This window comes from Ceratotherium simum, chromosome 11, assembly GCF_057802395.1.
Source record: "Ceratotherium simum simum isolate JZ-2026a chromosome 11, ASM5780239v1, whole genome shotgun sequence".
NCBI classification, from domain to species: domain Eukaryota; kingdom Metazoa; phylum Chordata; class Mammalia; order Perissodactyla; family Rhinocerotidae; genus Ceratotherium; species Ceratotherium simum.
This window is the reverse complement of record NC_141910.1, coordinates 40,058,843-40,075,104: the sequence shown is the minus strand read 5'-3', so window position 1 is coordinate 40,075,104 and position 16,262 is coordinate 40,058,843. Positions and strand designations below refer to the sequence as shown.

The 16,262-nt window shown below is 44.6% G+C and overlaps 1 protein-coding gene across 5 annotated transcripts in view; it reads left to right on the top strand.

Moving 5' to 3' along the window:
- Nucleotides 1-8,277: 8,277 nt before the first annotated feature.
- Nucleotides 8,278-16,262, top strand: part of MTA3 (metastasis associated 1 family member 3) — a 144,277-nt gene continuing 136,292 nt past the window's right edge. For 2 of the 5 annotated variants that reach the window (XM_014792324.2, XM_014792325.2), the window contains exons 1-2: nucleotides 8,279-8,342; nucleotides 10,030-10,097. In XM_014792324.2, the coding sequence (XP_014647810.2) occupies nucleotides 8,315-8,342; nucleotides 10,030-10,097 (96 nt within the window). In that variant the 5' untranslated portion in view covers nucleotides 8,279-8,314. Of the gene's footprint in view, nucleotides 8,343-9,561; nucleotides 9,626-10,029; nucleotides 10,098-16,262 lie in introns of those variants that run through there. The other 3 variants (XM_087436839.1, XM_087436838.1, XM_087436841.1) reach the window with 2 other exon arrangements.

The window sequence follows — 16,262 nt, the reverse complement described above, 5'->3', positions numbered from 1 at the left end:
TGCCAAATCCAGTGGTCAATTTGTTGCTCTGGTTTGTCACAATTGGAGAGCTCCCTTTTCACTTGGCTTCTGGAACGTGTACTCCTCTGCCTTTTCTCTCTCATTGCTCTTTCAGTCCCCCTTTGTGGTTCTCCTCCCTGATCACTACATGAGTACTTCTCAATCTTGGCTGCACATTAGAAGCACCTGAGGCCTTTTTTTTTTCCTACTGACAATCAGGGTTCACTCCAAACTAATTACATCAGAATCTCTGGGGGGTGGGGCTCGGGCCGTGTAATAGCGGTTCCCCTGGGATAGCCAGGGTGCAGAACCAACCTCTGCTTTCAATGCTGACTTGCCCCAGGGCTCGGGCTTCTGCCATCCTCTCCATCTACACTCTGTCCCAGGTGATCTGACCAGTCCCCAGCTTCACGGATTGTCTATACAGTGGGGACTTCCAGATTTGCGTTTTTAGCGTGGGTTTCTGTGCTGAGCTCCAGAGACCAGATCCACTTGTCTATTTAACACCAAACAGATACCTACAAGCATCTGGAAGTACTACTGTCCATTGATTTTGCCTTCTCATCTCCTACAACCAATCCTTCAGCAAGAGCTGTTGTCTCTCCTTTAAAAATATATCTCCATTGGGCATGGCAGCTACCATTCTATTCCAAACCCTTGTTACCTCTCTCTTCCTTGCACTATATTAGTCCCCTAACTAGTCTCCCTGTTTCCATTCCCCACAGTCTACGCTCTGCTCAGCAGGCCAAGGGGTTGGTTTTTTTTTGAACTTTCAGAAGGTTTTTTCAGGCCCTGATATTACACACAGCATCACTTACAACCAAGAAACTTTTTTTAAGATAAAAAAATGCAAGATGCAGTCTATAAAGAAGCTGAAATATAATGATGTACATTTAAAATTTAAAAAAAATTGCAGTAAGTGACTCATACACATGGAATTCACTGGTTTTACCATGTGCCCCATTACCAAAATGCAGTTCACCTGAAAGGAAGGTGAATGGCCTCTGAAACGCTATTACAGTACTGGGGGTGAGGGGGAACAACAGCCTACATGATTAGGTGTTGTCCTGTATAATTTGGTATAGGATTTTAAAAGGTGACCAATATATGTTGCCATTTTTCCCATAGCCATTATACACAGTTCTCAGAACCACAGATGGAGTTGGAAGTGGTCTCTTTCACTATGACACCAAATGAAATACAGGAAGAGTTTTGGTTTTCCATTACCATAAACTTTGGATTGGTGAGTTTTGAATTCCTAGTGATCAAAGGAGGTTTGATGCCGCCTGAGAACACAATCGCGCTTTTTTGAATTGGAAATCAAGACTGGCCCCTTTCTACTTTGTGTTCTTCAAGTTCCAAGTCGTCTTTTAAAAATATAAATCAGGGGCCGGCCCCGTGGCGTAGCGGTTAAGTGCGTGAGCTCTGCTGCTGGCGGCCCGGGTTTGGATCCCGGGCTGGGTGCGCACCGAGGCACTGCTTGTCAAGCCATGCTGTGGCAGCATCCCATATAAAGTGGAGGAAGATGGGCACAGACGTTAGCCCAGGGCCAGTCTTCCTCAGCAAAAAGAGGAGGATTGGCATGGATGTTAGCTCAGGGCTGATCTTCCTCACACACACAAATATATATATAAATCAGATCCCCATCACTCCTGTGTTTAAAACCTTCCAAAGGTTTCCCATTATACTTGGAATAAAATCCAAACTCTTTACCGTGGCCTACCAGGCCCTACATGATCCAGACCCTGCCCACCTCCCTGACCTCATCTCCTACCCACACTGGCCTTCCTACATCATGATCAGGTCAAGCTGAGTCTTGATTTGGGGAATTTGCACTTGCTGTTCCCTTCTTCTGGAATGTTGCTCCCCAGATGTCCCAGTGGCTCACTCTATCCCATCACTGAGGTCTCTTTTCAGTTCTTACCACCTTGAAGAGGACTTCTCTGACCACCATTGTCACTTTTTGTTCCCTTATTCTGATTTACGTTCTCTAGAACATTTATCATTCTATACTAGCATATTTATTGATTTATTTACTTGCTAATTGTCTGTCTTCCCCCCTAGAATACAAGCCCCAGGGGGACAGGTACACAGGTACTTTGTCTATTTTGTTCACTGATGTATCCTCAATGCCTTCACGGTGCTCAATGCATATTTGTTGAATGAAAAGGGCATTTTTGCAGATAAGCCGTATATTCTTGGTAGCCTCCAACCCCCACCCCCCACCCCCATAGAAGCATGGATTGGGATCTGAGGAGCCAGAGTGCCTCCTGACAAAGCAACCCAATTCAGGGGTTAATTGGTGCATCTACTGCTGCTCATGGGAATGTGTGATATCCTTCAAGTGTGCTGGTGAAGGAAAAAATGTTGGGATGCTTCCACTGGCCCTTATCTGAGGGGCATGGCATCCAGGTGTTCTTTTCTTTTAGAATTAAGCCAACCATGTCAGCTAGGAGAGACAAACCAAGATGAGATAAGTTGAGCCCTGTCTCAAGGGTTTGAGCAAGACTTAGATGGAGTGGTGTCAGGCCCCCTTCTTTCTCTGTGTCTCCCTTTTATTTTCTTAGTCTGTTTCTATGTCCCTTAGTCTCTGCATATAGTGCTCAGTGTTTTCTAGCTGAATCCATGTTTACTTAAAATTGAGTGGTGGATACCATCTGTATTAGTTTCCTAGGGCTGCGTGACAAATTACCACAAATTGAGTGGCTTCAAACAACAGAAATTTAATCTCTCACAGTTCTGAAGGCCAGAAGCCAGAAATCTAGGTGTCAGCAGGGTTGTTTCCTTCTGGGGGCCCTGAGGGAGAATCCATTCCATGCCTCTCCCCCAATATCTGGTGGTTGCTGGCATCTTTGGCTTATAGCTGCATAACTCCAATCTCTGCCTCCACCTTCACATAGCCTTCTCCTCTTCACTCTGTCTCTTATGAAGACATTTGTCATTAGATTTAGGGCCCACGCTAATCTAAGATGATCTCCTCTCCAGATCCTTAATCTCATCTGCAAAAACCCTTTTTCTAAATAAGGTCACATTTGGGGCTGGCCCAGCAGCATAGTGGTTAAGTTCGAGTGCTCCACATTGGCAGCCCCGGTTCGCAGGTTCGGATCCCAGGTGTGGACCTACACCACTCGTCAGCCATGCTGTGGTGGTGACCCACATACAAAATAGAGGAAGACTGGCAAAGATGTTAGCTCGGGGCTAATCTTCCTCAAGCAAAAAAAGAGGAAGATTGGCAACAGATGTTAGCTCAGGGCTAATCTTCCTCACCCAAAAATAAATAAATAAGGTCACATTCACAGGTTCCAGGTGGGCGTATCTTTTGAGGGACCACCATTCAACCCCCTACACCATCTTAGAGGCAAGAGGGTGAGGTAGGAAATAGTCAGATTTGGTTTTTTAGGCTGTGTCCCTTCCCTTCTCCTCCTGTTCTTTTCCTCTTCCCTCCCCCACCTCACTCTGGCTGCTTTTCTAGAGCTGGGAGCAGAACTCGCTGAGAATTTTACTCCCTGGCTCTTAGGAGATGGTCAGCCCTGGGCATTCCCCCTTGTCTTTGCCATCTGTCTTGGTCAGTGACTTGTGTGGCTCGCTGCCCATGCCCTTCCTGTTTGCACATTTGGACCTGGACTCTGATCTCCTGAACCCGGACCTGCTAAACCTGTTTTCGCCCAAGCTGAAGGACTCAGGGAACCTGCTTCTTCCCCTGGGGCCAGGGTTTGGCATACTTCTTACACAAGACAGGCTGGGCTCTGTGCTGATGGTAATACAGAAGACGGTACTTCTAGCCCAGATGTCTCTCCTAAACTCCAGGCCTGTTCATCTACTTCTTTCCTAAAGAGGAAATACTTACCTGGATGTTTCCAAAGGCACGTCGAACGTAGCCCATCTAACACTAAACCTGTCAACTGTCCTTCCTCCCCCAGCTTGCCTCCCCTCCCATATTCTCTTCTTACTGAATTGTACCTCTCTCCACCCAGTTACTCATAACTTGGTACTACCCTTTCACTCTATGCCTCCCCAAAGTCACCAGAGCCTGTCGCTCCTACCTACTAAATCTCTCTCAAATCTATTTACTTCTCTCACACCCCACTGCCTCTACCCAAGTCAAGCCATCATCCCTCTCAACCAACCTCCCAACTGATCTCCTGGCCTGGATTCTCCACCCTCTCCAATCACTCTCTTTGCTGCAGCCTGAGTCATCCCTTCAACATCTCCCATTGCCTCTTAGGATTCTTGTTCCTAATCCCAAACCCTATACTGCCCGGCCATCTCATTCAAATCCACAGCACTCCATAGGCTAAAAAGGGAAGCACTAATGTCAATTAGGTCAACCTTCTAGGGGTTCATCCCTGTCCCCCTTGTGACTTTCAGTCCCTTTTCCACTATCTGGAGGCTATGTTGTCACTAGAAAAGGAAACTCCTTGTGGATGCAACCAAATGGCTGAGCCAGCATGAGGGCATGAGGGGACCATGGAATCCTAAAAAACATACTGTAAAAACCAGGACATTCTGGGATTGGTCCTAGGTTTCATGTTTTTAGCCCAGGGGATGGAGGGAAGAAGAAGCTCCATGAACTGGGGAAGTTACGAACTCCTGACTCTTAATTTCCTTTGCCTTACGGGCTTCCTTGCTTTGATTCTTGCTGTCACGTGCCCACCTTTCTCCTGGGATACATTCATCCACCTTTAAAACCCATGACCTCCTTAGAATAGCTGAAACACACTGTGGCTCTTTTCCAAAAGAATTTTACTAAATAACAAAATAAGTTAATGAAAGAAGAAAAAGAGAGAGAAACAAAACAGAAAACACAAGCTATAGTCTCTTATCCAAAGCCTGGCATCTGGTTTCAGATTAATTACGTTCTAGACCCCCAGGCTCCTTTTGTGAGTTCAATATCACAAAGCTCCCAGACTCTTTGGCCAGCCCCATCTTTTTTATTTTTTGGCATGTATAAAAACTCCATCCTGAAATTGAAACAAAACCAACTTTTTATCTTATCAATAGCTCTCTTGCAGCATCTACTTCCCTTCAGCTAAATGTGGGACACTGGTGGGACTGACACAGGGAATGTCCTGGGTCTTTAGGCAATCTCTTATCATGGTTCTTTAATCACAAGAGCCATCCCAGGAAATTTTACCCACGGGAGGGCTAGATTTGCCCTGATTTCTGACATGGTCTGAGAGACACTTCTTCCTTAGTAAGGAGGATGGCTGGAATAGAGAGAAGAGACCTATTAAGTATGAAGCTTTTAACATGTGCAAACACTTTATATATTTAATTATTAGCACAAGCCTTTGCTGTAGGTGTCAATCACTAGTCATATTTTGTAGAATTTGAGGCTCAGAGGGATTAAGTAACTTGCTCATGGTCTTAAAGCTAAATAGCCAAATTAGAGTGAAGTTTGGGCTGGTTGACGACAACTTTGTGATCTGAACCACACAGCATAAGGACGTGAAGGTGCTTTTGCCTTCTTTGAAGGTGCAGGCTTTTCTACCCTCCCTTGTCAGATTGGAGGGTTTCTTTCAATCTACAAACATTTGCTGAACTCCCTTATGTGCATACCTCTTTGGTTTTATTTTATTTTATTTTTTTGTGAGGAAGATCAGCCTTGAGCTAACATCCATGCCAATCCTCCTCTTTTTGCTGAGGAAGACCGGCTCTGAGCTAACATCTATTGCCAATCCTCCTTTTTTTCCCCAAAGCCCCAGCAGATAGCTGTATGTCATAGTTGCACATCCTTCTAGTTGCTGTATGTGGGACGGCGGCCTCAGCATGGCCGGAGAGGCGGTGTGTCAGTGTGCGCCCGGGATCCGAACCCCGGCCGCCAGTAGCAGAGTGCGTGCTCTTGACCGCTAAGCCACGGTGCCGGCCCCCCCATACCCCTTTGGTTTTAGAAGGTATAAATGTTTCATAAACAAAGTCCTTGCATTTAACTCTGCACCTGATTCTCTAACTATACTGAGCCCACCATTCATGGGCATTTATTCTTTCTGATATTGAGCATCTGCTATGTAGAACACATTGGCCCAAGAGCTGGAGGTGGAAGAGGCTAACTAACTACACAGAATCTAGAGGAAGAAAGCGCCCCAGGTTCTGCCACCATCATTACCTCCGGCTCCTCCCCACCAAGTCTCTGAGGCCTTTCATGGGGGGCTTCTGGATAAGGCTGTTCCTAAGGGGAGGAGGTAGGTAGGGATCGGGGGCATTTTCTTGGCACCTTTTGCCTATTTATTGTGTTTAGTACAGCCATCACAAACACCTAGTAAGGTGCACAAAGCTGGGGAAATGAGACAGGCAGACAAGGAACTAACAGAAATACAGAAATATTTTGAAATAAAGAAATTGCTCATATATTTAAAAATAATGGGAAAACCCCTTAAAGCTTATGATCCATTCCTTTGCAGTTTATGGTATCCAGGTGGCTTTTTCACTTGGAGAAAGGCTTCCTGGTTTAAAGAATTCTAGGCCAGAGGAAAGGGCTGAATTATAATCCCAATACTGCTGCCAGTTTACTGATGACTCCAGGTGAATTATTCAACCTACTTATGTGTCAACTCAGAAATGGAGACAGTGATGTCAGATATGTCACAATATGTTTTTGGTGGGATCTCTAGTAAAAGGATTATGATAAACAACAACTATGCAGTGTGCATAACAGAACATTTTTGCTTTTTTCTCTGGGTCAAAAGAGCTAACTGATGCAGGCTCACAATTTGACACATGACATAAAACCCTTGAGAATCTGAACTTTCTGGAGTTAAAAAAAAAAAGCAACAGACACCTGTTATTTGCATAGTGCTCTATGCTGAATGGTTTACAAAGCATTTTGAGATATTATCACAACTGATCCTCACCCCACCTGTGAAGTGGAATTAGTGTCCCCATTTTATGGATGAGGAAATTTGGGTCACACACAGTCAATCAAGGTAATTCAAACAAAGGTGCTTTATTTCTTATTTTATTTTGTACTTTGCCTCAGCTTCATAGAAAATTATTTTTTTCACCTCAATAATTTGTGATAAGGGACCATCACAAATGCCATCACCATACAAACAAAATACAATCTTCTTTTCTAGGGACACCTGCCATCCCTGCACAGACCCCACACCCAGTGTCAACAACACATAGTTGTAAATCACCAGAAACTCCAAACAACGCACAACAACAATAAGGGATCATCTTCATGTTTAGTATACAACAATGTCTGGGAGTAGTTTAAAACGGATTGGCTTCTCTAAAGAAAGTTGTTTGTGTTCATTTGGGGGACAGCCAGCCAAGATTCAACTCTATTTGGTTTTTTATTTCTGTGAGGGTATGAAGGCTGAGAAAACAGGGATTGTTTAGAGAATTAGCATGGGAAAATAATAACTATTTAAAAGCTTTGGGCACATAACCAAGTTAACTGTCCAGCAATCAACAGCAAGCTGGTTGACACTATTTTCTCCTTTGGGGGGTGGTGGTGATGATGAACTGTAGGGCTCTGTTCCCCTATGGGCAAAGGAAGACCCCCCCCACCCCGTTTTCCTAGTAGGGCTGCACTGCATATAGGGCCTGTCTAGAGGCAAGGCCTCCAGGTGTAGGGGAGCGGGTTCTGTTCAGCCATTTGGGGTGAACGCTGATAGACATGGCACTGCAGTTAGGGTAGACTTGAAAGGGAGGCAGTTTTTCTAGCCTCCTCCCCAGCTGGGTCTCTGCCTGGGGAAGCTGGAAGCACCTGGGGCCCCCCTGGCCCCACTGTATTAACATCACCACGAGGAAGGCGCCCTGCGGCATGCACTTATTTGCATCCAAGTGTTTGCACCGAGACAGGCACTCACGTGCTCAAGGTCACACATACTGAGTCTCCCCAGGGACAGAAGCAGGGAGAAAGACCTGTCTCGGGGTGGACAGGTGTCGGGGTACGCTGGGTGGGGCGGTAGGGGCTCCGGAGAGGCTGAGCTCTTGCCCCCAACCCAATTCTCTAATACCCCTGGTCCGCATTTCCGAGCGCGGGCCTCCGCTTCGGCCAGGACCCTTGCCCTAGGATCCCCCACTTCCAGCAAGGCCCCCCAAACCGCCCCCCTCCCCAATTCCCTGCTGGCCCCGCAGCGCTCGGACTTCCCCGGGCCCGGCCCACTCGGCCTCGCTAGCCCGGCGCTGGGGGCGGGCACCTGCCCCCACCCCTCGCCGTCCCCTCCCCTCCACTTCCCCCTCCCCTCGTTCCCTCCCTCCCCTCCCCCACGTGGCGAGGCGGCGGCGGCGGCAGCGGCGGCGGCCGAGGCTGAGGCGGCGGCGGCGGGCGGGGCTCGGCTCGGGCTCCGCGGGCGGGCGGGCGGACATGGCGGCCAACATGTACCGGGTCGGAGGTAGGAAGGCTCGGCCCGACCCGGCCCGTCTGGGAGCGGGCTCTGGGAGTGGGGGGTTGGGGCGAGTTCACCCTAACCGCAGGGAGCCACGGCGCCCAGGCTGAGGGCGCAGGGGAGGGGGGGCGCCGGGGCCCGCAGAGGGGGCCGGGGCTCCCCACCCCGCCACCCTGCGCTCCCCCCTCCCCCTGCCCCCTTCCCCCCACCGTGGCCCGCAAGGGGCCTGGCCCACCCACACCCCCACACCCGCCCAGTGATTTAGGGCCAGGCCTGTACTTGGGGGTATGAATTATCAGACGCCCCCCTCCATGAAAGCCCCATGGGGGTAGGGGCCGTCGAGCCCCCTAATAGGGTGGTCTTTCCTGCGTGGCTTCTAGGCAGTGGGGGTTGGAGAGGATGGGGGACATCCCCCCATCTTGTAGTCCTCTCCTTCAGTGGGAGTGTGGGGTGGGGGTGGGGGCGATGGGGGCCCAGCCAGGGGCACAGCTGGACAGGCCTGTTTGCGGGGACAGGGCCCTGCACCTCTCCTTCCTCACTCCCTCTTCCGTTTCTTATCCAGCCCCCCAAGAATGGGGCTTAGTGGGGCCGGGGCACCGCAGCCAGAGGTGGGGAGTTGAGCTCTGCCTGGACGTTTGCTCTCCTGTCTCCCTTCTTCTCAGCCTTCTGCAGAAGAGAGAAATAAGGTCAAACAAACTTTCTCCCTACTCAGGACGCCCTCCTCCCTCTTTCTTGGTAAAATAATAATTCAGATAAGTGGCGTGTTTGTGTGTGAGACTTGCTCTTCCTTCTCTGCTCATTAGCTGAGCTCCTGATGGATGGTGGTGGGAATGGACTAGCTAAATGAGGCCACTTTGCAGAAGAGAGACGGGAAAGAGCCACTAAGATAGACAATAACAATGCAGCCCAGCCTCTCAAACGCACAGTGGGAAGTTTCCAGTGAGCCTATTAGATGAGAGGAAAAGCTACGCTTGAACATTTTTATCCTTTTTGTTGAAAATCTGCAGCGATTTCTTTATAACAAGACCCCAAATGGATCTGGATTAAATATGGTAAAAGAGTATTAAACAGATTCTGATGTCACTTCTAGAGAGCTCTGTCTCAGAAAGTGACTCCCCTTTCCCCCTTTTTTCCCCTCGTCTTCCTAGATAGAGCTGTGGAAAAGTTTGTCAGTGTGCTTCCTCTTACCTGCTCTGGTCACCTGATTTTTTTTTTTTTTTTTCCGAAGTTGGTGATTGAAATGTACTTTGGGCTCCTAAGCCTTTCAAGATGCTCTGAGTCTGTCTTAGGTCAGTAGTTTTATGTGAGAAGCATACTCCAGGGCAAATTGGATTGGATGGAAAAGATGTGGAAGCAGTTACAGTATGAAAGACACATGTTTAGTCAGCCCTGACTACTCAATGATGATAAGAGGTGTCTTTTTGTTTGTTGTTAAAGAAATGACATGTGTGGGACAAAAGTCTAGGAGAACTTGATAAAACATTAATTGAAATGAAAATGCCAGGAAAACCAGAATCTGTGAATAGTGGGCACATAGGAGAATATTTTAAGGTTGCATTACTAAGTTTGCTTTTACCAGGGAATGAATTACATACTTCATTTTGAATGAGAATTGCCTAATATAAAAAGTCAGAGATTGACAAATGTGAACTTTTGTTGAAGAGATTAAGCTCTTTACTTCCTTAAATTGCAGATTATGTCTACTTTGAGAATTCCTCCAGCAACCCATACCTAATCAGAAGGATAGAAGAACTCAACAAGGTATACACTTAGTGTTCTTGATTCTAATATTAAAAAATATTTGTTTTCCATTGAAGGGTAATTGGGTAAAGGGCATTAGAAGTGATTTTACTTTCCGTCCCAGACTTTTTGAAAGTAGAGATTTCAGATTAGAGAGAGTTACGCAGAATTCTGAATATTCTTCTGCTTTTTATAATTACCTCTGATATTAAATGTTGTTATTTAACGTGTAGATTTCTTCAGATTGCTTAGAGCTTCTCAGAGCAAGTCACTCCTGTAACTCAGTCCCTTTTTATATTTAGAGTCATAATTTGTATCTCTCCCTTTTTAGTGAATTAATTTTTTCCTCTTCTAGCTTTAGAAGGAGAAAGCTAGGAAATATAATATTATTGAAGGGAATTTGTAAAATTCTGGACTAGACCAATAAGAATACAATTTTAGTTTAGTATAAAGTGACTTCTACCTTAGGCCCAAGTAAATAAAACTCTTACAGTAAAGTTTGTCCATGATCACAAGTGTCCGGGACATTAGAAGCATTGTGACTGTTTGCAGTAGCTGAGCTTTTACAATGGAGGCACTCAAAAAGGGTCATAAATGACATGGACCATAAATTTCTTTCTTTTTTTTTTTTTTTTTGTGAAGAAGATCAGCCCTGAGCTAACATCCATGCCAATCCTCCTCTTTTTGCTGAGGAGGACCTGCTCTGAACTAACATCTATTGCCAATCCTCCTCCTTTTTTTTCCCCAAAGCCCCAGTAGATAGTTGTATGTCATAGTTGCACATCCCTCTAGTTGCTGTATGTGAGACGCGGCCTCAGCATGGCCGGAGAAGCGGTGCATCGGTGCGAGCCCGGCATCCGGGCCCAGGCTGCCAATAGCGGAGCGCACGCACTTAACCGCTAAGCCACGGGGCTGGCCCAAGACCATAGATTTCTAATGACGCTCTGGTTTCCTCCAAACCACCTTGAGGGTTATTTGTGTAGTTTATGAGAATTCATAGTGTTAAAATGTTTGGGGCTGTCTAGTTAATACCTTTACCCCAAAATACCATCTGGAGACTGGTCCAGTTATAAGTCCTGGGAAGCCAGGTCTGGCCAAGGACATTCCTCACTTATGAGCCTTAAGATCTTGGTTTGCTTCTGGGGATACCCCAAGGACCTTGTATTTTAAAAACTTCTGTAGTATTTGAGACCACCACCAAATGAAGAGAATGACCTCAGGATTATGTCAGTCTGTGGGTGAGAACTATTGGGGTGTCATTCTGATCTTCTCTTTTATGTTGTTGATGTAAGGTATAAGAGTTTAGGCAACTCTAAAGCTTATCAGTTTATTTAGAAAGTTAGGATTCAAAGAGAAATGTTGGCCTGTGAGACCTGTGTTCTCTGGCTGCCCCCTGTCCCTCTTTGACCTCTTGCTGTGCTCTCTGCCATTCTCATTGGCTCCAAGCAGAGTAGACTCTCGGCTGTTGCTCACAGGCACTCACCTTGTTGGACCCTCTAGTTGTTTCTGATCCCTTGTACCTTGCTCTTTTTTCCATATCATTTATCATCTTCAAATATACTTAATTATTGTGTTAATTTTCATTGTCTGTTTTCCCAAATTAGAATGTAAGCTCTATGTGTATAGTGATCTTTTCTGATCGCTGCTGTATCCCAAGTGCCTTAGAATAGTGGCTGGCATGTAGTTAAGGCTTTCAGTAAATATTTTTTGAATTAATGAATTTCTCAAATGTCTGAGGTTAATACTTGTACATAGTTTTATTGTTTACAAAATATTTTGATTCTTTCATTGTATAGATATTTCTGAGGACCTGCCACTTGCCAGACACTTTTAGATATGCACTTTTAGGAATTCAGGGGTGAACAAAAATAGGTCCAGTAGTGGAGACAGACATCAACCAAATAATCCCACAAGTAGAGGGAAAATTGCAGCTGTGATAAATTTACAAACGTCAGAGCATGGTTGCTCTGGAAGCGTATAATCTGAGGATTCACATTTATTACCTCTTTTGAGGCTTTCAATAACCTTCAACTTTGAAGATAGATGCGTCATGGATTGTTGTCCTGAGGCATACAGTGGTTAAATGACTGTTACGCGTCTAGCTTGAACCTGAATCATTTCATACTCCTTTATCATTATATTACCATTCACTTCAAGAGTACCCCTGCATCCTTATACCCCCCCCATATACCCCCCCACCTTCCTCATCTTCTCCCTGCTCCTCTGCTTTCAGCAAAGAGTCATTAATATAATAATGGTTCTTTGGGGGCTGGGGATGACTGAACTGTGAGAGATGGGATTCTCTGTAATTTCAGAGAATGGCATTTTGAATGGATAGAATATTGGTAAATAAGAACTGAAATTGGCTAGTTAAGTATTTACATAGGACCTTTATTTCTGAAGGGATGTGAAAAAGATATCTCATTTTATTTGATTTTTATTTTTTGTGTGTGAGGAAGATTAGCCCTGAGCTAACATCTGTTGCCAATCCTCCTCTTTTTTTCTGAGGAAGATTGGCCCTGGGCTAACATCCCTGCCCACCTTCCTCTACTTTATATGGGACGCCGCCACAGCATGGCTTGACATCAGTGCATCAGTGTGCGCCTGGGATCTGAACCTGCAAACCCCAGGCTGCCGAAGCGGAGCACATGCACTTAACCACTACGCCACTGGGCCGACCCCTAGATATCTGATTTTAAATAATTCATTAAACAAATATTTACTGAGCACTTATTATGTAGCAGGCACTATGCTAGGCTCAGAGATTCAACAGTGAACAATATGTACATGGTCTCTGCCCACACAGGGTTTATGTTCTCATGAGGGAGACACATGAAAAGACAAGTTAATAGGCATAAAGAAAATAGTGATAAATGGTGTTAACTTCCAAGAAGGAAATAAGCAAGAGCCTTGACATAGAAAATAACAGAGATTGCTTACTTTGGATAGGGAGAGAAAGGACTTTAAGGCCATTGAAGTTGAGGCCTAAAGGATGAGAAAGAGGTAGCCACGGGAGAGAGGCCACAAGAGTGTTCCAGAAAGGCCCTGCGAGGGTCAGAGTTCAGGCTGGCTAAGTGGGGAAAGTTAAGACGATTGGAAAATCCAAATAATGAATTTAAGCACGTATGATGTATTCTAATTGATAAGCTGAGAGAAGAAGGGACATTAACCATCGTCTAAATAGATTGTGTTTTTTTAACAAAATTCCTAGGATAAGCTGTCAGTCACTATTTTTATAGAAAATTCACTATTATAGGATGATGGTCCCTGTTTTATTTTATTTTTTTTTTTTTTTCCCCCCCAAAGCCCCAGTGGATAGTTGTATGTCGTAGCTGCACATCCTTCTAGTTGCTGTATGCGGGACTCGGCCTCAGGATGAACGGAGAAGTGGTGCCTCGATGCGCACCCGGGATCCGAACCCGGGCCACCAGCATCGCAGCGCGCGCACTTAACCACCAAGCCACAGGGCCGGCCCATGGTCCCTGTTTTAAAAAACAGTCCTATTTGCAATGTTACTTGCTCAGTTTGAAAGCAGGACTACAGTGTTTCTTTTTTTTTTAACATTTTAAAATTTTATTCAATTCTTTTTTTTCTTCAATTCTTTTTAAAATATGTATTTCATTTGTGTGTGTGTGTGTTTTTTTTTTATTGGTCTTAATAGTTTATAACATTGTGAAATTTTAGTTGTACATTATTGTTTTGACAGTCACCATGTAAATGCCTTTCTTCACCACCTGTGCCCACCCCCCAAACCCCTTGCCCCTGGTAACCACCAAACAGCTCTCTCTGTCCGTGTGTTAGTTTATCTTCCACATGTGAGTGAAATCATGTGGTGGTTGTCTTTCTCTCTCTGGCTTATTTCACTTAATATAATACCCTCCAGGTCCATCCGTGTTGTTGCAAATGGGACCATTTTGTCTTTTTTATGGCTGAGTAGTATTCCATTGTATATATATACCACATCTTCTTTATCCTCTTTTTTTTTTTTTTTTATTACAGAAATAGATATTTGTCTCAATTTTTCCCTAAAAGTTTTGGGAACTTTTAGGTGCGAAGCTAAATATCAGTTGATGAACACAATTCAACATTGTTTATTTTATATTCCCTCTTTTCCTCTCCCCTAATTTGTACTAAATATAGTGAAGATGATCTTTTAGGGGAAGAATAGAAGATTAAAATAGAAAACAACTTTTTGGTAAATTTAGCCACTAAGTTGAGTGTTGCTCTTGCTTCTAAACATTGAGTCTGTGCACATGTTGAAAGAAAGCTTTGTGCACATAATAACGAGGATGTAGTCTTAGGAAATTTTGGAAGTTGTGCTTGTAGATAAGTTTAATGTTATTTGCTATTGTTTTTTTGGTGTGTATGTTGTATAATTTATATGTATCTTCATATTCTGTATATTTGATTAGCCATCTAACTTGCTCTGAGGTTCATTTTAATGTTTAGGGTCTTTCTTTTTTTGTAGGGGGAGGGGAGTCACTAACTTTTGAGCATCTGATGACCCCCCCTTCCCCCAGTCTACATTTGCACATACAAGATTTTGTACATAATTTCAGGAGATTCCCTCAAAGCCCTTTTATGGAACCCAAGTTAAGACCCCTCCTGCCATTTGGGATCTGTTGGGAATAAGGACAGAAACTGGGAAAGGAAAGTCCCTTTCCACTTGTTCTTCAATTTGAACAAACCATGGACTTTCTGAAATGGAAAGTGATTTTGTTTTTGGTTTATTTTATTTTATTTTTTTGAGGAAGATTGGCCCTGAGCTAACATCTGTTGCCAATCTTCCTCTTTTTCCTTTTTTCTCCCCAAAGCCCCCAGTACATAGTTCTGTATCCTACTTGTAGGTCTTTCTAGTTGCTCTATGTGGGACGCTGCCTCAGCATGGCTTGAGTGGTGAGTAGGTCGGCGCCCAGGATCCGAACCTGTGAACCCCGGCCGCCACAACAGAACGCACGAACCCAACCACCGGGCCGCCCCCTTGTTTTTTTTTTTTTAAATAATATACTTTCTAAGCCTGGCATAGAAACAGACATGAGTATGAGGTTGACTAAGAGCCCCTTATTGCGAGAAGGTATTTTAGTAAATGTGTTTGACAGAATAGAGATTTAATAGGCTGCAACCTAAGTGGAGGAAAGAATACAGGAAAGAAATTGATGTTCCTTGTGGGTTCTTTTTTATACATGTCCCCACTTTTCCCACCTGTGGGTTTTTGCTCAGGTCTTTCTTTTTTCTTAGGTTACTCAGTCCTCCAGGCTTTGCCTGTTGGACTCCTTTCCTTCTTTCCTCGCCAACTAAGGACCCTCCACCCCATTTCCTCCTCCATGAAGCTTTTTCTGTCCTTCCCCCAACAGGTTGTGCTTCTTGCCTCCATGAGTGAGCAGTGGAGTCTGGAGGGGAAAAGGAGGAGTAAAGGAAAACAGTGCTGGGAATATTGTCAGGAATGTTTTACCTTTATGCTTTAGTTGTGGGGGACTGGTGAAGGTTTCTAATTAGGTGAGGGACATGATTACAGCTGGGCTTTGGAAGGTTGGAGAGATGACATGTGAACAGGCTTCCTTGCTGGAGTGGAGGCTCTGTGAGGGTGGGCACTATGTAACCACAGTGCTTGGCTCTGTGCTAGGGCACATGGGAAGGGCTCAAAAGTAATTTGGTGAGTTGAAAGAATAACGAGACTTTATATATACCAAATATTTAACCTAGGTCTTTAGAGCAGTGCTTCTCAAACTGTTTGTAGTGAAGGATTTTTAAGAATTTTCACTATCTCAGACTGCTTTTGTAAAAAAAAAAAAAAAAAAAAAAAAAAAAAAGTTTAAAATAAGCTTATAAAAATACAAGTTTTTCACTATTAAGTTCAATAGATATAAAATTAACTTTCAAATGCTATAATACACTTTCAATCCTGTACTCATTTCATTACACAGTCACAGTTATGGACTGAGCCTTGGACCACAATTTGAGTAGCTCAACTTTAGAGGAATGCTCGAGGTTTTGTGTGTGTGTATACATATATAGTGGAGGGGAAGAGGAATACTGGAGTTATAAACTACCTAGTAGCCAAGTGTGTACATGGTTCAGAAGAGAATATTTATTTTGAACTATGCCCCTCCACCCCAGGCAGGTTTCAATAAGAATGTAGCTTTGTAGAGTATCCCTACTGGAGGAACTCACTAGAGGCAGAAAAAA